Raw genomic sequence first — 23,894 nt, 5'->3', positions numbered from 1 at the left:
GATGCTCTTCAAAAGTCTGATCTCTGCACAAACAGGGACGATTGCAATTGGATCGTGCCCAATCGAGTCTATGTGTGCGATTAAGTACCTGGGAGTGATGATCGGCGATCATCTAAGCTTCACGAGCCATGTCGAACAACTCCACTGCAACAGAAGGAGGGTCCTGGCGAGCGTGACCTCGTTCATTCTGCGATACGGAGTAGGAGCCTGGAAAGCAGCCTTGAGCAGGCAGTGTAATCTGCAGATGCTCTGTAGCGTGCAGCGGCTGATGAACCTGCGGGCCGGTGTTGGGGCGGAGGTCATGCCCATCTCGGTCTTGCTAGAGGAAGATATCTTCTGCTACAAGCATAAGCACATACCTGATGTGCGAAAACATGCCATAGAGGCCTCGATGTTCAACTGGCAGCACCACTGGACAGCTCGGAACGCGGCCGGCGATGGGTCGTTTGATCCCTAACGTCGGATTTTTGGTGGATCGGAACCATGGAGAAGTGGGTTTCTGCATGACGCAGTTCTTGACTGGACACGGATGCTTCATGCAGTACCACCGTCGGTTTGGACATGTGGCTTCACCATTTTGCCCAACCTGCGGTGACATAGTTGAGACACTAGAACGCGTAGTGTAGAGTTGTCCAAAATTCGAAGGGGTACGCATAAACAGGCTTGTCGTCAACATCGTGCGGAAGATGTGTAAGGATGTCAATACTTGGCGCGTGGTTAGCAATGGGTGTTACCAAACTTCGTAACAAATGGTTTGTTTTTTTTTTAATTTTTGTGTGTTTTTAGTTGTAGAGTTTTTCCCGTGTAGAGTAAGTAGTTTCCTTTCCCCCTTTGAATATCCCTTTTCCTAATTGTTGCTGCATGGGTCGATTGAGGTTGCAAAGCCAAACTAGCAACACCGACGAAAGGAAAAGGAACCAGCGGTCAGCGGCATAAAGTGTTGGGCTGCGAACCAGAACGGACGCCAATTGTTCTGGTCCGAGTGATTTTTACGGACTCCACTACACGTGCACTACCAGGAGTTCGCCGAAGTGTCCAGGTCTCCATCTTGCTCCATATATCCGGTTTTCTGACCGTTTCGGGCAAGCGTGGGACCCGGCATATCCGGACTTGTGTGTCGACGGGTGACTAGGACACGGAGGATCAAGTCGAGTACGCCCACGTCTAACGGGTTTCGACTAGCACCATCAGCATCCATCAGCCCTTCTATCAACTGCAAACCAGCCGCCAAAGCCGTCCGGGGCGACCGATCGTTGGGTTAGCCTACAACCCTTGGCCTGAGGACGACAAGACCGAGCGAAGCAGAAGCGAGGACAGCCGGGTGGCCGAACCACTACCAAGCCACTTCCGGTGCCAGCCTACCTCGTGGTCGGATCCTGCTTGATGCACCACGTGCTACCACCTCGGAATGCCAGGTATGAGCAATCGCTCCTAAACAGCAACAATCCTTTTCCTACAAAAATGTAATCCCCCCCAATAAATGTAAAAAATGTACCCTACTGTGTCGTGACACACCAAACCGAAATCCCTCCTGTTTGCATTTGTTCTGCCCAAGTCCGCCGTTTGATCACAACCACCTTTGGTCGTTTGTCCACCTTTGGTAAGTGGAAAGCCGATCCTGAGTAAAAATCGTCTGAGCTAGCCGATTGTTACATGGGTTCACCCGGATCATGACTGCCCTGCAGAGCAGTTGGAACCAGTAGCAGTCCGCGACCGGTGTAGAGAAACTCCTTCGCCGTGGAGTGCGTCCAAACCTATTAGTGAAGCATGCAAAGATAAGACTATACCTTCTGCGTATGCCGAGCTGCTAGGTACGTCGCGTCGTGTGTAAGATATCTCCACCGTAAGGTTGAGAAGGACAAGCCTTCTCCACAGTCGAACTCGTAGGGGAAGTATCGTTTCACGTCGCCGTCGGGTGTGCCACTCGAGCCGGGTAAGATGACATAATCGTCGGGATTTATCTGAGTCGTAGGAAGACCGGACTAAGGTTGTATTAGAATGACTTTCGGCGGGGGACTTTCGAGTTGAGTGGGTCCGAAACAGGCAGTGAAGTATGCAAAGATAAGACTATACCTGTAACTTCTGCGTCGCGAACGCTGTGTAGAATACCTCCACCGCAGCGAATTATCCGAGTAGAACGCGCTCCTTACGACGGAAGATGCGGGGATAAGACAATTTTTTCTCCGCAGTCGAATTCGTAGGGAGGAGAGTATTCACGCCGCGGGATACTCTCGGGTAGAGTGACTTTACGTCGTCGGCGAGTGAGTCACAAGAGTCGGTATAAGACTACGGCTTCACCGGGAATCATCCGAGTAGTTGCTCTCGATCGGCACATGGACGGGCAAAGAGGAGAGGGCCTCGAGCCAAACCAAGCGGGGCCAAGACCTCGAGTCGTTAGAGGAGAGGTCACTGGTCTCTATTAGAAGACGTGAATAGAAGTGAAGCACACGGTAGTTGTGGTAACCGAGCGAGCCTCGAGTTACGAGTAAAGGCCGGGCCTCAAGTCGTCAGAGGAGAGGTTTTAAGTCATAAATCGTAATAAGAAGTTGGGTATATATGTTGGAGTTTTGACTTGAAACCGAGTAAGCCGATGACTTGGACACCCATAACGGGTATAGGCTTAGTTGTAGATCCGGATTGGAATTATGACCAGAGACCCGAGGTGGACCCAGAGTAGCATACTCTGAAGAAGCGATGGTAAGCCGTACCTTGGAATGCAATCCGTAAAAAGGATTTACCACCTGAGTGATCAACTTATAAAAAAGACCTAAGTTAGGTAGGCAGAATTAGTTCACAAAGGTGTGTTCATAAATAAATTGAACAAAAATGGACCCAAATGACTCCCTTGAGGAACTCCATATGAAACCGCGATGTTTTGTGATTTGATGTGACTCTGTTTGACAAAATTTACCCATATCAGTACATTTGGGAGATAATAACTCTAAATGAGACATTGGTGTTCGTTTTCCCATTGATGTAATACGATCAAAAATTACATTTCCGGTAGCTTGGCAGAACTTCAAATGGCAAATCAATCGGAGATGTAGAGTAATTTCTTTATGTGTATCGTATTTTGATCAAAATAGAACCCTCCACTTACCCGATATTCTCTTGAACCGCACGCCGTTCAGCGATAGCCGGGGTAGTTTGCAGACCTCGATTTCCCACTGCACCAGGGAGTCGGTGTTGGGGTCACCGTGCACGCAGAGCAGGACAAACCTGAGATTTGAGATTACAAAAGATTAGAATGCGAAAGTTTCAATCATGAGTCTGGAATCGTTACCTTTCCCGCTGCTCGTAATCACAGTTGTTCTTGTCCAGCACGGACCGGATCTCGGCCATGATTTCGTCCGGCAGCCGCGGTGAGGTTGTCTTCATGGACCAGGTGAAACGCAGCACCCGCGGCTTCACGGGCTCCTCCGCGTTGGAGCCACTGCTTTGAGATTGTTCAAGGGTTGTCATCATCCTCGTGTGGGATTCATTATTGTTCAAAATTTCATGATTTCAATTTTTGGTCATTCAAATTGTTCCAATTCGTTCCCATTTTAATCGTTTTTTTTTCGCCGAGGTGGAAGATTTTACCGATTCGATTTTGAACGATTCATTGTTTTTTTAGATCAAAATTGATTCGTTTTCGACGAATGGAGAGCGAGGGAAAGAGAGCGATGTACGAGGGAGAGAAAAAAAATGGAATATTTGTTGTTAGCAACATTTTTACTGTTCCTGACGATACGATATGCTCACGGATCGATTTTGGACGATTTCTGTTTAGATTTGGGTTTTAACTGATTTTTTTTTGGCTTGTGTGAACTGAAATTGTAACCGAAAATATTTGAAACGGTAGCGCAACTTGTATTGACTGGTATAACAGCGATTCTGTATCAAATGTATATTAAAAGTTTAGTAAGATTCTACCATTACTGTTGAAAAAAAAAACCAATCGTCTTTTATCTTTCAAATGATCAAAGCTTTGGCTTAATCAAAGAACTTCACATAAAGACATGAAAATAAGTGACCTATAAATTAGGTATGTATTAGTTTTTTTTTAATTACAAATGCGCTATCTGAAGATTCGCAGATCCGAACGATTTTTCTCATACAGCAAAGCCTACTTTGATATTATGGTTTATCACAAAAAAGAACAAGTGGGTTATCCTCCGAAAAAAGAAAACAATTGATTTCCTTTCTTTTCTGGGTTCTAGGCGTCATCTGAAGTGTTTTTTTTTCATTTGTTTAAAAATACCTACTAGGATGCTTCTGGAGAATATTTTTACAGTTTGAAATGCTTTCAAGCGGCTGTTTTCTCCAAGAAATTGTGCAGATGGCGTTCCGATCGACCGAAGGGGAGTCGACTATTGTTTATTCGTTGCAACTCTCATTTGTTTAAAAAGTATCACCGTTTTCGAATATGATACAGTTTGTGTTATACCAGTAAATTAGCGGCACTAAATCATACTTTGATGAAAAACTAAATGTGACCAATAGAGGGAGTTGTTCTATTCCTAATGAAGTTTGACGGTAGACGCAACGCGATTAACCTGAGGTTCCGATATCATGCACGCTAAAATTGGTTGAATTTATTTATGGGTCCTTGGAAACCATCCATTTACAATAAACGGTGGCTGGTTATTTAAATGGTTATGGCAAAACAAACCTGAAAACGGGATATAATCCGACGTGCAAAATAAAATAAAAGTTAACTGAAACTCTTACGTTAACATTTAAAACACGAAAGCACACTACATGCAACATAAAAACATTAAAAAGTGGCTGTTGCTTCAGGAGGATTTTTGTCATACTCTAAAGCAAAAAATCGATAATCGTGGAAAGGAAGAAAATGTTAAGATAGATAGGGACAGCTGGGTTGAGTATAACAGTTAAAACCGATTCAAGTGCTTCACTGTTGTTTGACTAAAGATTCTTGGGAAACGGACTAGTACAAGCTAAAATTCCGGGCTGCAAATCCAGCGAAATGTTAGCGCTGGCTGACTGACTGACGCGAACTTCCGGTTGTAGAGAAGCGTTTAAAAATAAATCGTTCGGCATTCATGTAAATAACTTTCTCGTTCTCTTGGAAGGAAGGAGTGGAAAATTAGAATGCGAGAAAAAGGATGAAACAGACCCTAGTAAAAAAATCTAGCGCTAGAGATGTCACGATTGTCAGCTAAATGGAGCAGCAAATCGTGCAACACATGAAACTCCCTCTATAGCTATTTGTGTAAGAAGTGGAGTGATTTTGTTTTTTGCCGAGCGCCAATTATGTCATTCACTAAACGGTGTAGTCTTTGTGTATCTGTGTTAAGGGGTGCAATTTCCGGTCAAACATCGGAACTGCACCATCATTGGGTGTAGGTTAAAAAACTAAGTGGTGTTTCAAACTTAAATCAAAACACAACTAAAGCAACTAACAGTTTCCAATTTCAGTTTGAAATTAAACAAAAAAATATCGAACGACAAAAATGTGATAAAACCCAAAAATAAGTAAAATCGGAAATAAATTTCGAGTACTAGTTACTAGTTTACAGTACGAGTTTTTTTTTAAATCGTCTAACTGACTTGAGCAAAAACCTCGTAATCATTTTTGTATCATATTTACCTATTCGATGGAGTATTTGGTTGGCCATCGTTGGCCCTAAAACGGAACGGAAAATAAAAGAGAAAAACGCAAATATTCGGTTAACAACGGAAACGAAAACGAAAAAAGAATGACGGCAAAACAGTAGTAAGAGGGTGGTTAGATTCACTTTGGACATAGATTTACGCAACAGAAAAAAAAAAACAAATAAAAAAGGGTTTAGAGTAATATAGAAACAAAAGAATGGCGGACGGGAAAAATTTAAGACATTTTTTCAAACGGCTTAAGGTGAGGTTTTCTTTCGTATTTTTTTCAAGTGTGATCAGTGATGATTTGAGGGAGAAAAAAGGAGTAACTGATTTCGGTAGTTAGAGATTGACGTGGAGGGGTTAGTTTCTTTAGCACTAAGTTTGCCGACTAATTTGTTAGATTTTTCTGATTAAATATTGGCGAACACGAGCAGAGGAGATCCTTTTCTATTTTTTTTTATTGCTGAAGCAACGATGAAGGTTAAAGAGCGAATAAACGTCATATGGCAATGGGTTGACACGAACTATAACATTTTTTTAGAAAAACTTGTGAGTGAATTAGCTTAGATTACGCTTAAAGTTTTATTAGCGTTTTTTTTGAGTGTTTGTAAAAATGAATAAAAGTTTTCACATTACTATGTAAGGTATCATCAATCATTTGCTGTAATTTCTTGTCTTAAGCAGAATTCTCATACCATTCCAAGTGTGTTTGAAATAAGAAGTTCTGATAGGTTTTCCTTTTTTTGTTAAGTTGTAAGATTCCTTAGATTTTACCTTCTTTGAAGAAACTTCAATTAATTGGATGAATTTATTTATAAGAATAATGCTTCCTAGGCAAAATTCGAGCCAGAAGTCTCAATCTGCTAAACTAGAGGTTTAAAAGCAGTTCTTTTAACTTGATCAAACTGATATCATAGCTTAATTTTATTGTATGTCGCATTGTCGTCATCTACAAGTCTTGATCAATTTCCACTTTTATTTTAAAAACTTGTAAATTGCGGGCTGCAATATCAACTTAATGTTGCTTGCCATAAGCAGAAGTCTCAATTCGTTTTAGAAACGAAAACATCAATACGCTTCTAAAATCATGAGGTATCAGGATTGTGGTCAGGAGGTATCAGGATGTCAATAAATAGAGACGTCAATAAATTGTGTTAGTTTATTTATAAGGAGAACTCTCTGCACAACAAATTAGGATGGGTGAAGTCTCAATCTGCTATGGCAGAGGTTCACAAGCGAATTTCTCAATCCGAACTCATAATTTTTCTGTGGGACTTTGCTTTAACTTGTTTGTGTTCAGCGGAAGTCTCGATCAAATTTACCAACACAAAGCATCGAAGCAAGTTTCAATCAGCTTTTTTTTTTGCAAGTAGTAGTTTTAATCAGATTTTATTATTTTCCAAACGCAAAAATTTTAAAGCGCTGTTACTGACTACATATATTTCTGAGGAAGAATCCTCAATCCTTCTTCACAAATTTTTTATCAGCAGTGGAAATCTCAATTTATCACTAACGGAAGTCTCAATTTGTGAAAAATAAAGACATCCAAATTCATTTTTATAATTCGTATAGGACCTTTTTTTCTGTGGGACTCTGCTTTGACTTGTTTCTGTTCAGCAGAAGTCTCGATCAAATTAACCAACACAAAGCATAGAACAAATTTTATTTATTGAGACCAGCAGAAGTTTCAATCATTTTTTTTTTCAAGTACTGGTTTTATTCAGATTTCATTATTTTTTAAACGCGAATTTCTGTAGACAGAAATCTCAATCCTTCTTCACAAAATTTCTATAAGCAGCGGAAGTCTTAATGATGCTTCAGTTTTTTCAACCAGAAGCAGTTGTCTTAAACAACCTGTCAAGAATAAAGACATTCAAATCCTTTTTAACAGTTTCTATCGGACCTTCTCAATTCGTGATAACTGGTTACCAAAGAAAGAAGTCTCAATCCGTATCACATATTGAAGCAAAGCTACAATTAGGTCACTTCTACAGGAAGAAAACTTCAATCCAGAGTATGTTTTTATTTATAAGAAGAATTTTGTGGACAAAACTCCTTTTTCCGGCTCAAATCTATCAAATAGTAGGTGTTTTAATGAGCAGAAGATTCAAGTTTTTGAAACAGATTTTCAATAAGCCACTGTGTTTTCACTTCTTTCTTGAAGCTGAAGTCTCAATTACTTGTAATTGTTTCTAATAAGCAGAAGTCTCAATTCGCTGGCAATTTTTCACGAACAGAATTCTTAAATTGCACAAACATTTAAACTTCATGCTTTCTATTAAAAAGTAGTCTCAGTTCAATTTCGTCGTCAGCACAAGACGTGTCAATATGATTCAACTGTATAAGATGAGCAGAAGTCTCAATCTAAACATTAGCTTCATTTGATGGCTTTTACATTAGGTGTATTCTTCATTTTTTTTCTGGGATTTTCATCCTGTTGGATGATTCATCCCTGAATATATTCTTCATGTTGAATGTTCTAAAAATACGCTTTCATTACTTTTTATTAGTCTTATGTCAGTTTCACTTTCTTTTTTTCAGCAGGAGATTTAATTTTATTCTTCCTAACAATTTTCTGTAGCAGAAGTCTCAATCTACACATCAGTTCACTTTTTGTGCTACGACTTCAATATTTTGTTTATTTGGAAATATATTTTCGTGTCAGAAATCTAGACGCCTGTAACTGTTTTTGATAAAAAGAAATTTCTGACAGCTATCATTTTTTCATGAGTTGAACTGTCAACCTCCTGGAAAAATTTTTTTTCCATACTATGAATCAGTCTCAATCCAACTTAGAAGTCTTAATCACTTATTCTTCTTAGCACAAACTTCAATCCAAAATATGATTTTATTTATGACAAAAATTTTGAGGACAAAACTCCTTTTTTCCGGTTTAAATCTCTCAAAGAGTAAGTGTTTTTAATGAGCAGAAGATTCAAGTTTCTGGAACATATGTTTAATGAACACCACTGTGTTTCCACTTCTTTTTTAAAGCTGAAGTCCCAATTCACTGTAATTGATTCTAATGAGCAGAAGTCTCAATTCGCTGGCAATTTTTCGTGAGCAAAAATGTTAAATTGCATAAACATCTAAACTTTATGCTTTCTTTTAAAAAGTATTCTCAGTTCAATTTCTTCGTCAGCATAAGAAGTGTCAATATGATTTAACTGTTTCCGATAAGCAGAAGTCTCAATCTAAACATTAGCTTTGTTTGATGGCTTTTATATTAGGTGTATTCTTCATGTTGGATGTTCTAACAATGCGCTTTCATTTACTATTTATCGGTCTTATTTCAGTGTCATTTTCTTTTTTTCAGCAGGAGACTTAATTTTACTCTTCCTAACCATTTTCTCTAGCAGAAGTCTCAATCCACACACCAGTTTACTGTTTGTGCTGCGACTTTCAATATTTTATTATTATTATCATTATTAAGATTAGAGACACTTTACCGTTTTCACGGCTTTCGTGTCTATTTTCAATATTTTGTTTATTTTGAATAGTTAGTCGTGTTACAAATCTAGACGCTTTTTTACATATTTATTTGATCATTGGGATTTTAACAACTACGGGGTCATTCATCCCTTATCTAGACGCAATGTAACAGTTTTTGATAAAAATATATTTCAGTAGGCTATCATTTTTTCATGAGTCAACTGTCAACCTACTGAAAGGTTTTTTTTTTATTTTTCTACAATGAAGCAGTCTCAATCCAATTTTAGAAGTCTTGATCAAATTCACCAACACAAATTCAATCAGTTCATTTATTTTGTAATTAGCGGTTTTGATCGGGTTTATTATTTTTTAAACGCAAAAGTTTCAAATGGCTGTGACTTTTTTAATAAGCAGCGGAAGTCTCAATGAAGGTTCAGTTTTTTTTAAATCAGTAGCAGTTGTCTCAAACAACCAAACAAAAATAATGATATCCAAATCCTTTTTAACAGTTTTTATCGGACCTTCTCAACTCGTGATAACTGGTTACCAAAGAAAGAAGTCACATTCCGTATCACATGTAGAAGCAAAGCTACAATTCGGTCACATTGTACAAGAAGAAAAGTGAACTTATTCTTCTTAGCGCAAACTTCAATCCGATATTTTATTTATAAGAAGAATTTTGAGGACAAAACTCCTTTTTTCCGGCTTAAATCTCTCAAATATTAGGTGTTTTTAATGAACAGAAAATTCAATTTTGAAATAGACGTTAAATGAACACCACTGTGTTTTCACTTTTTTTTTTAAAGAACAGGTCTCTACTCACTATAATAATTTCGTATAAACAGAAGTCTCAATTCGCTGGCAATTTTCAATGAACAAATCTCAATTTGCATAAACATTGACACTTTAATAAATAAAAAAATTTACACTGTATGCTTTATATAAAAAAAGTAGTCCCAGTTCAATTTCGTCAATATGATATAACTGTTTTCGATAAGCAGAAGTCTCAATCTTAATAGCTTCATTAGACGTGTATTCTTCATGTTGGATGTTCTTACAATGCGCTTTCATTACTTTTTATCAGTCTTATTCCAGTGTCATTTTCTCTCTTCAGCAGAAGACTTAATTTTATTTTTCCTAACAGGAAACAGTCTCAATCCAATTGTATTCTTTTGTGCCACAAGAAGTGTCAACGTAATTTAACAATTTTCTCCAGCAGAAGTCTCAGTCCACAAACCAGTTTACTTTTTGTGATAGAAGTTTCAATGTTTTGTTTATGTTGAATTTTTTGTCCTGTTACAAATCTAGACGACATGTGACTGTTTTTGATACAAAGAAATTTCATGAGTAGAACTCTCAAAGAAATTTTTTCATTAGTAGAACTCTCAACCTCCTGTAACGTTTTTTTTATTTATTCTACTATGAAGCAGTCTCAATCCAATTTTATAATTTTTCGCCAAAAGCATTGCGAATCTGTGCCACAAGAAGTTTCAATTCGTTTGAACTGTTTCATTCCAACAGAAATTTTCCGCTGATCAAACTGTTTACGATCAAGAGAATTCTTTATCTACATATTCTAATTGTTAAATATTTTATTGTGTCTTTGCCATATGACGTTATTCTTCGAGAACCCTCCTTTTTCGAATAAAACCCCAAGACGCTAGACTCAAATTTCATACAAGGGTTAATACAAATACACTATCACACAAACTAAACCGAAACCCATTCAAAGATACCAGTTCCATTAAGAGTTCTGTTACTGAACATTTGAAGGGCAAGGTCTGTTGCAAACAAGTTAGCAAAGTTATTCACATGAATTTTTGCAAAGCTTGGGTTGGGTTTTAATGTTCTAAATTGTCTAATTAGGTTCACAAATCCGAGTGCTTGTGTTACGGTGCATGGCTAACTTTAGTGCAAGCGTGAAGAGTTTTTTGTGTCAAACGAGTGTCTCGAAAGGTGAAAAAAAAGCCTTAAACCAAACCGAACAAAAAAAAAAGATAAAATCATTAAGCTAAGCATCAAAACCAATCTTAAAGCTCAGAAGATAGACACTATAAAAGATAGAGCGAAAAACGATAGAAACGAAAAGAGTTTGTTCTGCCGGAAGAGGTGGATTGGCGCGGCCCTGAGGATAAACTGCCGCTGCTGAGTGTACGGAAACGATGTTGAATTCGATCATCTCTATCGAGTGCTAGGGATGGCCATGTTTTTTTTATTCTAATTTTCGAAAGAAATTTAAGTTATTGAAAGATGGCGCTAAGGTGAAATAATAGCTTGTAGTTTTATTGCCTTAAAAATAACACAGATTACGGTTATATCGCGATCGATTGGCTCCCTACGTGTGTATTGCAGGAGCAGATTTTTTTCTCACATTTTCAAGAATATGTGTCTGAAAATTGTTTTGTTTGTTTCTTTTTTCCTAGTGGTTGTTGACACCTGAACTAAGGTCGAACCAAAACAAACATCTAGCAGTAGTACTACTGCTGCTAGTGCTAAGGTTAGTAAAAGCCTGCGTTCAATTCATTTGTTTTTGTTTTGCACTCTGTCAGTTGTTGAAATGATTTTCGTTAATTCTATTTGTTTTTTTGTTGTTTATTCTCTTCGGGGATGAAAACGATGATTTAGAAATAATTTAAAACATTATAATTTTTGCTAAAACTTATCAATAATAATAATTAACATTGGTTTTCCTCGAATAGTACTGAAACTTACAGCTAATCAAATTGACGGTTTGTTGTTTGCTATATGTTTGGATGATGAGAAAATGTAATGGTTTCTACATTCTGTGAATCAGTTTTCCGCGGTTCCATTGTAGTCCTGCAAATATGTTGTTAACTTTCTAGTGTATAATTTGTTTTTGTATACTCTATCTTTTCCCACAAGTAAGAATGAAGCAATTTTTTTGTCAAAAATGGTCGCGGTAATATTCCTCACTCTTTGAAAGTCGGGCAAAAGCATTAACACGTCATATTGTTTTATAAGTTAACGCGTTTGGTGGAAGTGTTCGCCAAAAGATGGTGCTGAACGCAGTTTTACACGCTAAAAATACGTCAACCAAAAGGGCGAGAAATGTTACCCCAACACATTCGCGATTCGTTGTCGATTGATTTAAGCTATTTTTTTAAATTTAGCTTAATCCTCTATCTGCTACCACTACACCTCTAGTTGTCAACAAATATTTCCAACTACACATTTAGAGTTTAAAAGAATAGTTCTACTAACAAATGATTATTTGTTTTGTTTTTTTTCTTCCCTTCAGCTGTCTCTTTCTCTGTTTATCATTTGATTCGTAGTCTAGTTGTTGTTTTACTTAATTAAACTTGTTACTTTTTTTCTATCACACCCGCGCGTCTAGTTCGCTGCCTGGCTCACGATTGTTTTTAATTTTGAAACTAAAAGGAAAAGAAGAAAACGAAGAAGAAAACAAATAAAAATAAACGGTTCACAGGTAAGTGGCTAAGGTAAAGCGGCTGTCGTTTGATTTTCAATTTTTTATTTTATTTTGGAAGGAAGGAAGGAAGGAGTTTTTTGAAGCTTTCGCAATCACAATATACATTGGGGGAAAAATGAAAGGAAATCTGACTAATGAATATCGACAGATGATTTTCGGCCAGTTTTATACGAAACTATACGAATTTTAAACGAAGTATTAAAATTGAAGTGGAATACATTTCTTAAAAGCCATAGGACACAAAGATCGATGAGTCAACCGATGTGGAGATGTTTGAAGGAAAAACAGAAAATTCGAAAGTTTTCGTTTTCGCAGGGATGGCCTTGTTCGAAAAGTTCGATGTTGCTTCTGAGATTTTCTCATCCTCGTGCTCGATTAGAGTTATTTTCGATTAGCTTCGAGTGTATATCATTCCAAATTTACGAAGTAAGTACAATTGTTCTAGTTTTTATAACCCATCTCTTACTTCCCTACTAATTTGCATCACCCACCCACTCACACCTTAACTAATTTTGATTTTGATTTCGTTATTTGACTCTCGCAACCAGTCTCACATTTTTTTTTCCATCTGTCAACCTACCAAAATAGTCTACATCTTTCCTTCTTATCTATACAATTACAAAGTTGTGCCTTTTTCTCTTTACTTACAAAGTTGGAACAAATTCGTTACCCTATCTAAATGCTAGCGTGAAATACTATTTGGAACAAGATGCTTCAGACGAAAAGAAAGAAAAAATAAAAATCAAAATAATGCAATTCAAGCCCATTTCCCGGAATGAGAAAAACGGCTGGTAGCATAAATCAGTCCATCATTTGAATGAAAACAAAACAAAAAACGAAAGTTTAAAAGAGGAACAATAAAATTTGTTTTGTTTCGGTTATTTTGAAAACAAGTTTTTCCCTCCGTGCTTTTTTTTGACAATTTAGTTTTAATGACAGTTACTTTTTTTTAAATTTTACTCACAACAGCCATCAAAAGCTCGTGAAAATGACTGAGTATGACACAGAAACTTTACAAGTACTCTTGAGTTTGTTTGTTTTTTTTAACTATACAACTATCATTCACAAATCGGTGTATTTGTTGCGCAACTCTCAATAGTAAACGCCTAATTTAGCGTTTAGCGTACGAGTGTTTGTGTGAGTTTAATGCATTTTTCTGGTACCCAAAATATGTCTTAACACCTACACATGGACAAAACATGATTCTGTGTAGATTTCTTTTAACATTTAGTTCCGACCAAAAGAGAAAAAACAGAAACAGCATCAACAAAATGAAATCTTCGGTTCCCGTTGCTCGGTTTTACACGCTTTTGCCGATTTTCGACTTTCACAACAACTGTTTGCACATTTCTGTATGTTTTACTTTACTTTGTCTATTATCGTGTTTGTTTTGTTTTTTTTTTCTTTACTTTGTCTCATGATTCAGCCTAGAAGAGCAGAGAAGAAAAAAGAGAAATTTGGCAATCAGAATAAACAATTGGTGAATTGCTGTTGTTGGTTGTTGGTGGTAAAAGTGTGTATCATTTAAAGAGGGGAGATGTCGGGGTTTGGTTGGATTATTGGAGCTTGTAAATGTGTAGTTGTTTGTTGTTGAGTAATAAATAAAAAAAAACAAAATAAAAGGAGGTGAATTAAGAGAAGAAAGAAGAATAATAAAAAGAATTGGAACAGTTGTTTGGGCTGTAATTTTTGAAGAAGACGATGAATGTTCTCTGAAAATTGAATCGGAACAGTTACAAATGATTTTTTTATTGGGGACGACGCGCGGCTGCTCTGAATGACATGAGACATAATTTTGGTTTCCATCAACATTTGGTCCAAACTTTGTTTTTTTTTCGTTTTGATTTTTTGTTCTTGTTCAAGAGTGAGAGGATGCACAATGTTTTCGTTGATTTTGGATTGGTTTTTTATTTGCCTATTTCAGAACGATATACACTCGAAGTTATCGACTTTGATACTGAATACATTTGCTTAATTGAGCGTTCCTTAAGACCTAACCATTACTGTAAAAAATAAATTGAAATTAAGACTTACTTAGGGGTTTAGGATATCATACAGTACAGTTTAGTACAGTTTTAGTACAATGTCTGAAGGTTTTTTCATAAACTACAGAACTTTAATATATAATTGAGAAAAGAAAACTTGGCCGAAATAACGGATTTTACGATGTCCGATGCTCATCTAAAACACAAAAACTTTACCCAAGAGCTCATATTTAAAATAAAATTATTTATTCAAATTTTTTAATTTACCGTTAAATTGACAGTTGTTAGTGATAAAATTTACAGTTTTAAAATTAATTTATGAATCACCAAAATCTTAAACAAACGAATGTTCAAAAGGTGGCTCCAGAGAGTGAAAACTGAAATGCGAGGTAGAAATGCTTCTGACTTTTCAATCGAAAAGAGAACTAAAAACATGTAATGGCTGGTTTAAAAATTGTTCTAAACTGCACTGAAGGTTTAAAAAAACATAAAGGATTCATTTAAATAGCACATTTTCTATCAATATATGTATGTTCCCAATTATAACAACAAGTACCGGGTAACTCTGAAGTCAGTAAGCGGGACTTGGAACAGACTTGAACACAGAACATCAAAAGTTGTTAAAAAAATGTGACACATTTGTCTGAAATAAAGTGACACAATCTTCCTGTTTCTTTACAGATTGTATCTTATCTCACGTTTTGAAAGGGAGTTATCAAACAGCATTAATCGATTCAGAAATTAAAACGGAAACAACAACGATCGAATCCCTCAAGTAACGCAATTGTTTAGTTATATTTTGGCTGGATTTGATGTCTTGCAAATTCGAAAAACAATCAAAGGGATGGTATGCTGCGAACAACGTCCAGATGGCGCCTTCATTTTTAAAAACCTTTTGTCCGCGAGGTCTTGTTGAAGGAAATTTGGCAATGCGCTAATTGACAAGGGAAAAGTGTTAAGAAAATACCTGTGTGAATACCTATTTCTTTTTGACTTAGTATGAATTGAACTTGAAGAACGTTGTGTTCAAAGGATTTACAAACTAAATCAATTGATAAGAATCTGCCCAGTTTCCGTTTGAAAGACATACGCCGTCTTAGCCAATTTAGGCTTTACAGACTGAATAAATGACTTGGACAACTGAAGATTAACATTTAACACCCAGTACCGAGATGGGAATCGAACCCATGCCATCAGTGGACCAGCGATTACCGTCTTACCACGCTAACCACTCGACCACCGAGACGTACTGGTTCCCCTTATTTAGTTCTTGTTTTCAAATGGGAGTCTCCCGAATTCGTTTTTAATAAATGAATTTTTATTTTATGTGTACTTATCACAAGTTATTAAGATTCATAACTTATCCCTAATCCAAAATTTGAAATTAGAACTTAGAATTTCTATGTTGAAGATTAAAAATTTAGATTCAGGCTTACCATTTCAAAGCATCATATCTCAGATTCAAATTAGAGGATTTGAATTTTTCAAATTTTGAGATTTAACAACATTCAATTTTTTAATTTAAAAATCCATCTTAGAACTCAGATTAAAATTTGGTCCCAAAAATAAAGTATAGTTTTAAAATCTCATATCCAAAAGTCAAGAACTTTTAAGTCACATCCAGACTTAAGATTTGGACGTTTAGGATTATCCAGGTTTTAAATAATGTAATTTATACTTCACTCTCAGTTTCTAAACTACGATCTGAAGCTTGTACTCAGACCTCACTCGGATCACCCAGATTTCATCTTCAGATTAATGCAACGATTCGAATCTCATTTCACACTTTATTATTTAAATTTTGAATTTTGCCACTATATTCTGGAATTTCAGATAAAAATTCTAGATTCAAACTCAAAATTAAGAATTATAGCTGAGATATTCCAGTGTGTTTTCGAATAACTGATTTAAATATCAGACCCAGATCTAAGATAAGTATTGCAAATTCAGCCTTCACACTTAAACTTCAAACTGAATTGATTCACTTCACATTCTAAATATACTAAATTTCATTTTCGTAGGTGATGGAAATAATTAAAGAAACATGAGCTATCAAAGAACGAAAGAACATAAGCCGTAAATATCATGAATTTTTCGAAAAAGATACAACGGCTTACCGGCAGGACTTGAACCTGCAATCTCCGCTCCGAAAAATTCATGATATTTACGGCTTATGTTGTTTCGTTCTTTGATAGCTCATGTTTCTTTTATTCTTTCCTTCATGTACGAAATTGTGATTATTTTCAGGTACAAAGATGTACCAAGCGATTTCATAACATCAGTATTGATACTAAATTTCTTATTCAAATTTAAAATTAGAACTGGAACTACCTCGTACTCATACTCCAGATGCAGATGGTTGAACACGAACCTGTGTTTAATCTCAAAATGTCACTGGATATCTAAGTTTAGAGCTCCAATTTAGATTCAGAATTCAATCCAAAACAAGTTTATCATTTATCCAGAAGAGAGGTTACGATTTTCTAGGGCAATATTCGGACACAAATTCTGGAATCAGATTCACTGACTTCAATGTTCAGATTAAAGGTTACGATTGAAATTTCGGATTCAGACTCTAGACTCTAATTCACTATGAGCTTTCAGAAACGATAACAGAGACTTAGATTCTAGATATACATAATAAGCTCAAATTCAAGTCAGAAACTTTCAATACAGCTCAGATTGAATTTAGATATCTATATGACTGTAAATTCTATCTCAAAATTTTATCCTTGAATTCAGGTTTTGAATTCCAAGATCTCAATATGGGCTTCAATTTCATCGGTTAGATATTTTTTAGACCTCATTCGAGTCTGAGACCTTCAGACTTAAATAAAAAAAATCAAAGCAAAATTTGAATTCAACAAACAATTGATGAAAAATTTCATACATCGTATCGCTACATTCAACACGTTTCGCTTTATCAACCTAAAAAAAATCTATGCCAGCTTCACGGAGCCTTTTCCTAGCCATGCAGATTATTTCTAAGCACTTTTTGCCTCACAGAGCTGAAATTCGTTTAAAGATAACAGAAAATCATTAATTTTAAGTAAATATACCGAACGATTCTTCATATCTCAATCCATATTCTATGTGAAACACATAATTTATATAATTTTTATATAACTTTTTTTGATTGAATTAAATCTGTTAAAAATCTAAAAATAAGGAGTGTATTCGAAAAAATGCAATCCTTTGTTTTGTGAATAACGTTTGAATGCATGAATGAAAATTTAATAAATTTTCTGCGAAGCTTCCAAGTAATGTAATGTTCACATGTGCAATTTTTTGTGACGTTCTGTCAAGTGGTTTTTGAGATGGCGTCCAATGAAGAAGTTTATCGACTTTAATTTCTGAGCGCCACGTGCGCTATTTATTATGCATATCTCGAACCCTTCTTTTTCTCAATTAAGGCTTTTTTTTATTATTTTTTCTGCTTTCTGCTTGACTTTCAAAACTACTCAATACATTTAATTTGATCGAAGTTATGACAATTTTTGCAGATTGTCCTCCTTCGGAACAATAATAACATATTTGACTTTTAATCACTTAACCTCTGTTTTCGATTAATTGCACCATTCCAGATCCAACCAAAAAGAGTATCATCTTTGTAGGATCTTTGGAAGTGTTATTAAGGGAAAAGGGTCGCATTTGGAGGCAACCTCCTTAGTATGTTTAGCCTTTGTATATTTGCAGCTTCCACAGATCGTCAGCCATTTCCAGAACTAGACATCAAATTTTTCAATTTTTCTCCTTGTTTGTCTCCGGAACATCCAGACAAGACTTGTCTGGCTCGAAACCTGCCAGAGTTCGTTTTGCTACCCTTCATGTAATTTTTCGATATATTTCCCCACTAGCGGTTCCAATATTTTGCACACGATTTGACCACCGTATTTTGTTCATTTTTACAGCGGGCAGCTTTTTTTGCCTTCCCGAAATGAAGTGAGGCCTGTTAGTCAGCTAGATGAACTAGTTAAAAACAAATTTTTTGAGACTTCCTCAATCAATTTTTTTTTATTTGCGCTTGATAAAATCTCTAAAATTCCATGCGTTTATGAAATTTTTCTTGAATAGTAAAAATTAGAATGAAGCTACTCTGTTAGATACTCGAGGTCTCCTTAAATTTATCACATGAATTTTGGTCGAACAGTTGATTCCCAACTGTTTTTGAGTCTCCCACTGGGACTGGGACTAATTAATTCAATGACCTTCTGTATTGGACGATATCTAAAAACCACCTGACAGAACGTCACAAAAATTTGCACATATAAACATTACCTTACTAGGTAGCTTCACTAAAAATTTCATCATGGTGTAGAACAAAATAATGTGTTGTATTTTTTTCGAATACATTCCTTATATTATAAATTGAGCGTCTTGACAACAAGTAACTTTCATTTGAGCACTTGCAGTCTTCAGATCCTGAGTGCTTAGTTGTTTTAATGGCTCCATTTCTAGAGCTGTTAAATTTGATGTTTTATTGTTATTTTTGTTTGAAAGGAAAAATGCCATTATTATTATATTTGTTTTATTTGAGACTTTTTACCAAGGGATTCGTGTCTTTTATGAAAGATATCGAATACACAAATTAGTATAGACAAATCTGATTTATTATTTTTATAATGTATGTAATAAGAAGAACAAACTTACAATTTTTTTAGCCAATAAAAACTTTGAAATTATTTGTTCCAAATATTTTTGGAAACAATTTTTTAAATAAAGATCAAATTTGGTGGTGGTCAAAGATGTAGTTGAAAAAAAAAACCAACCAATTATCAGATACTCCTATCTAAGTAATTAAAGTTGTTGGACGGATCAGATTAGTAAATTGAGTTGCTTTTTAAATTTCGTTAAAAGTCTACTTACTTAGTTTCGACTCTCGTCAATTTTTACAATGCTTTAAAAAGTAATTTTGCCAATGATTTGGTGAAATTCCCTAAAAAAATTATATGCTGCTTATTATCCTGATTTAAAGTAAACTGTTTCATAAATCTTAAGAAAAAGGAAAATATTTTTTTTTATATTTTAATAATTGCAATTGTTCCTTGATTTAGCTAATGTACTCCAAAGTCGCTATTTTCTATCCCTTTTTTATTCTTGATTACTTCTAGCCGGGCATAGATTGACATGGACATGTTGTGATAAAACAAAAAAAAGTTAGACCCTTTCGAAACCGGTCCGAAATGACCCTAACCTGCATAACATTTGACTCTTCGAACACTTGCACTCGAAAGATATGTCCATACTTACTGATTGAACCTTTAGATAGTAACAAATAGATTTTTTCAGTTCTAGCAAAGACTTGGAAGAACAAGAAACCTTAATTGAAGGGTTAAAAATTCAAAATCATCAGCACCTTATAGTGCTGCTTAAAAATTCAAAAAAAAAAAAATAGTTGAAAAAACAGCTTCAAAAAAAAATTAAAAAAAAATATAGATCCAAAACAAAAACAAAAAACTATAAAATTAAGAGAAAAAAAAACATTCAAAGTTTCTGTACAGTTCACAGTGATACGTAACACCAATCTAGCTGTACTAATAGCGCTAAGGAATGGAGAGATAGATATATTAATATTATTCAGTTTTACAAAGAGTATATTTTGGTAAAAAACAAATTTCCGAGGGGTCCACTAAAAGCAAGATAAAAATGCCAACTTTTTTGTTACTCAAATTAGAGCTTTGATGGCTTTGATAAAATTGGGTATCTGGTAAAAATATCTATATTTGTGGAATATGTCAAAGTTCTATAACATCACCCTCAGAAGTTGTAGTAAAAGTAAAAAAAGACCTTGAAAAAAAGTTTTTTTAAAATCTAGAACGTTGTAGATTGGATAAAATGGTTCTACAATTTCTTCAAACATTATGATGATTTTAGAAGTTGTTGAGGCTCTATTAGATTCATTGTCTAGATAATTTATTCTAGCTTTTCAATATTTCCAAATTGAATAATTTTGGTATACCAGGTTGTCTGTAGTTGTTCCCAGTGAGAAAAAGCCCCAATTTTAAATTGCTTACAATTTCTAACAGCTTTGCAGTATTAAAGCGCCTTTTTTATTTTTGGATTTGTCAAAAATACATCTATCCGACGATGTATAAATATGTATGTGGGAGTCCGATGAACATTTTGACCTTTATCCCGGCTGTTCCGGTAGAATTTTGTTTATTTAAAACAAAAACATCCAATTCTTTCTTTACTTCGCTGTATGTCATTTCTTGTTAAACCGATTTTTTAAACTCAATTTTTAGTTTTTTCCGTTAATTTGATTATCATTTTCGTAGAACATACTTTGTCTCTATAAGGTCTCAGTTCTTCAGTAGATTGGAATTGATAATTGAGATGCTTTGAATCAGCACTTCGGGTCATATTGACTCGGACAGCTTTGGAGGGTTTAGTGTATTTTTTAAGTGATTTTTAAAGGCTCGTGCATCGAAAAGTACCACCTTTTGTGTGATTATTTTTAGTGATAAATGGAACCTTTTCGTTTGAAGCTAGCATAGAAATCGGTGAATCTAGCAGAGTTTGAATGATAGAAAGTACTCGTATTTGTATGAAAATGACCTATTTTGCTGAATGAAAAAACGTTAAAAACATTTTATTTATGTAATTGAATGTTGCATTATTTTTTATATTTTGAATAATAAAATTAAATTTTAGATTAATTTGTAAAACTGAACAATGTTGGCGAAGACACCAGATGTCTATCTCTTCATTCCTGGACGCTATTAATTTAGTACAGCTAGATTGGTGTTCTGGACCGATGTGCAATTGTATCAAGAGCAACAAATTGATCGAGAAAACAAAGTTTTAAATATGAGTCGATACACTTTTTAATGTTCCCATGTTTAATTTATAAATATCACCTTCTCTAATTATAACCCTTCTAATAACCCTTTTAATGTATCTGGATCTGACTTGCTATTGAATGAATCATCTTAGTTCGTAATTGTAAACATAAATTATCCTTATCAAAACCATGAATGATTATGATGTTAAAACCAGCTTCTGGCAAGAAAGAAAAGTAATATCATGCAAAGTTATAATTCTAATTCCTATATGATTAGATGCATGATTCCATACGCGAGATTTCTCAGAAACAACATCTACATATACGAACTTCGGAGAACCAACATTGATTCGCGCGTAAAGATAGGACGACGACGATAAAAACACCACTAAACTAAAGTGTCTTAAATAGGAAAACGAAAACTAACGCAAAAAAAAAAAAACATCGGAAGGAATTTCGATGGGATAGGTTTAAGGTAACTTGTTTTTTTTGGCTTGGTGGTCCTAGAAAAGGCTAATAGTAGTAGGTAGGTAGTTAATATTTGCTGTTGATTAGAGATGTAAATGAATTTGGGGACACGAACTATATATTTATTCAAATAGAACTACTACAACAGGAATCATTGTGCAACCCTTTCATTCTTGATGCTGTTGTTTTTTTTTTTCAGGTCAAATGGCATCGGCATCGTCATTTTTGTAGCCGATGTTTTGCTGGATGTAAGATGTGTTGTTACTTTGGGTATTTATTAGAATGCTGCGGTAGGATACAGGAGGATTCAAGGATAGTTGACACAGGGTCGATAAATGACAGTAGAACATTGTTACTGGGTACATAGAGCTTAATAGGAGATGTCAGAAGGATGAACCAATGAATGGATTACAGGATGAAGACATATGATTATTATTAGGAACCAAACTGTAAATTGGCTGTACTTAATGAAAGGTTACACACAGGTTTTTGGAAGCATTTGTTTTCTATGCGGCTTGGATCATGCACAGCAAAGGAACATTGCGCCAAACATGAATTAGAGTCCGAGGATTGTTACGGTACGACAGCGATAAGCAAATTTAAATTTGTGCCACCATGCGAAATGATTTAGTTTTTTACTAAACAAATAAAAAAGCAACCGTAACGAGTAGCTGCTAAACGATGTGTGTTATTCATTAAAATAATATTTTAAAAGAAATTATCGTGGGAAAAGTTAGTCACAAAGAGGTTTTCTTTTTTCCTACATACAAACAACCACTCTTAGACGTCCGTTGTTCGATTTCATTTATTTGTAATATTTAGATATCTGATTGCAAAAAATATACGGTTCTTTCGAAATGTTTCCTAGCAAAAAAAAACACACGAAAATACCCTCGACTGTGCTACTGTTTAAAATAATTACTATTAACTTTTCCTAAAATCGATAGGATCATTTACGCCTATCTTTGGAAGTTATTATTTAAATTCTGAACAGAAGAAAACAAGTAAACGACAACTTCGAACGCTAAATGATAGATCAAAAGTCGAACTTTTACTTCACTAAACCTGCAATCTTGTAATCGCTCTTCGAGCGATCCAGAGACCGAATTTGAAAATGAATCTTGTTTTGTTTGTTTGTTTGTTATTGTTTACAATTTGATATATTCGAAACTTCCTCCCCAAATTGTGGGAAGTGAAGAAGATGGGATTTAAGTTTTTTTCTAGCTCAGTGCACTCGGTGTGTCTCTCTTTATGTCCCCGGCTCGGTTGCCGAATAATTATGGTTCTGAAATCGATTGTCCTCAGGGTCTCACGGAAACTTTCAGAGTACACTCTGGTAGGGTGTGGTAGGTGTTTTTGTTGCATTGATAGCTGTTTACGTTCTTTTTCTTACTCACACAGAGGTGCATTTGTTTTGTTCCCGTTTTTTTGCTTACTCAATCTTTAGCAGCGTTATTACTAAAATTAAACGCCATTAACCTGTTGGAAAAGGGTGCAAAAAGAAGGAAAAAAAACAACGAAAAACAAAATCAAAATTGTGCAATTGGTGCGAAACGTTTGAGCGAATGGAAAAATTGCAGACGTGTGATAGAAAAGGAATGAATATTTACAGAAAAAAAAGAAGAAGAGAACAAAAAAGACGAAGTAAACACACACATAAATTAGGAACGGATTTTGTTGCGGACAAACATAAGTTAACCTTTTGAGAGATTTGTTTTATATTGATAGAATTTAAACTTGTCACCGAGGAGAATTGTGTTATTAAATTCAATCCATTGTGAGCATTTTCCAATGTTTGAATATTTTTTTGTATTTTACAATAAACGTTGAGCGATATCCTGAGTTAAAATTGGGAATGAAGACTTTTTGCAGCCTTAAAATCATAGCTTTTATCGTACCACCCTAACGCACAATACTATTTTCTTTCACTAAATAAGCTATTTTGTTATTCGTACAGCCAGAGATTGCCAATGTACCTGATTTTTTATGATTTGCCTGATTTTTCGAGGCTCAGCCTGACAACTTGATAAGTCATTGAATTTCCCCGAATTTTGCAAATAAGTCCGATTGATGATTGATGATGAAAAAGTGGTTGTAAGGATTATTAGATACCTTGCTGATGTGAAAATATGGATCGACGACCAAATAAAAAACCTGTCACTTGCCCCTG

At 35.3% G+C, this 23,894-nt stretch overlaps 1 protein-coding gene across 4 annotated transcripts; it reads right to left on the bottom strand.

Moving 5' to 3' along the window:
* Positions 1-3,062: 3,062 nt before the first annotated feature.
* Positions 3,063-6,132, bottom strand: LOC129745259 (MAP/microtubule affinity-regulating kinase 3-like). 4 transcript variants are annotated; one of them, XM_055738215.1, is made up of 3 exons: positions 5,597-6,132; positions 3,284-3,466; positions 3,063-3,219 (listed from the first exon to the last, which is right to left on the bottom strand). In XM_055738215.1, the coding sequence occupies exons 2-3, from the start codon at positions 3,463-3,465 to the stop codon at positions 3,078-3,080; spliced, it is 324 nt and encodes a 107-aa protein (XP_055594190.1). In that variant the 5' UTR covers position 3,466; positions 5,597-6,132; the 3' UTR covers positions 3,063-3,077. The 4 variants fall into 4 exon arrangements, 2 of the variants coding, with proteins under 2 accessions (XP_055594190.1, XP_055594189.1); XR_008737107.1 differs by having other exon boundaries at positions 3,078-3,219; positions 3,284-3,436; positions 5,597-6,129; XR_008737108.1 differs by having other exon boundaries at positions 3,078-3,219; positions 3,284-3,433; positions 5,597-6,129.
* Positions 6,133-23,894: the final 17,762 nt, after the last annotated feature.

The sequence above is a fragment of the Uranotaenia lowii genome, chromosome 2, assembly GCF_029784155.1.
Source record: "Uranotaenia lowii strain MFRU-FL chromosome 2, ASM2978415v1, whole genome shotgun sequence".
Taxonomy (NCBI): Eukaryota; Metazoa; Arthropoda; class Insecta; order Diptera; family Culicidae; genus Uranotaenia; species Uranotaenia lowii.
This window is presented reverse-complemented; position numbering and strand designations above follow the sequence as displayed.

Bases quoted from the DNA above. Each gene is read 5' to 3' on its own strand.
- LOC129745259 (XM_055738215.1), bottom strand. From the start codon at position 3,465: ATGATGACAACCCTTGAACAATCTCAAAGCAGTGGCTCCAACGCGGAG. The intron at 3,220-3,283 runs GTAACGATTCCA...CTCAAATCTCAG, and splicing joins GATTACGAGCAGCGGGAAAG to GTTTGTCCTGCTCTGCGTGC.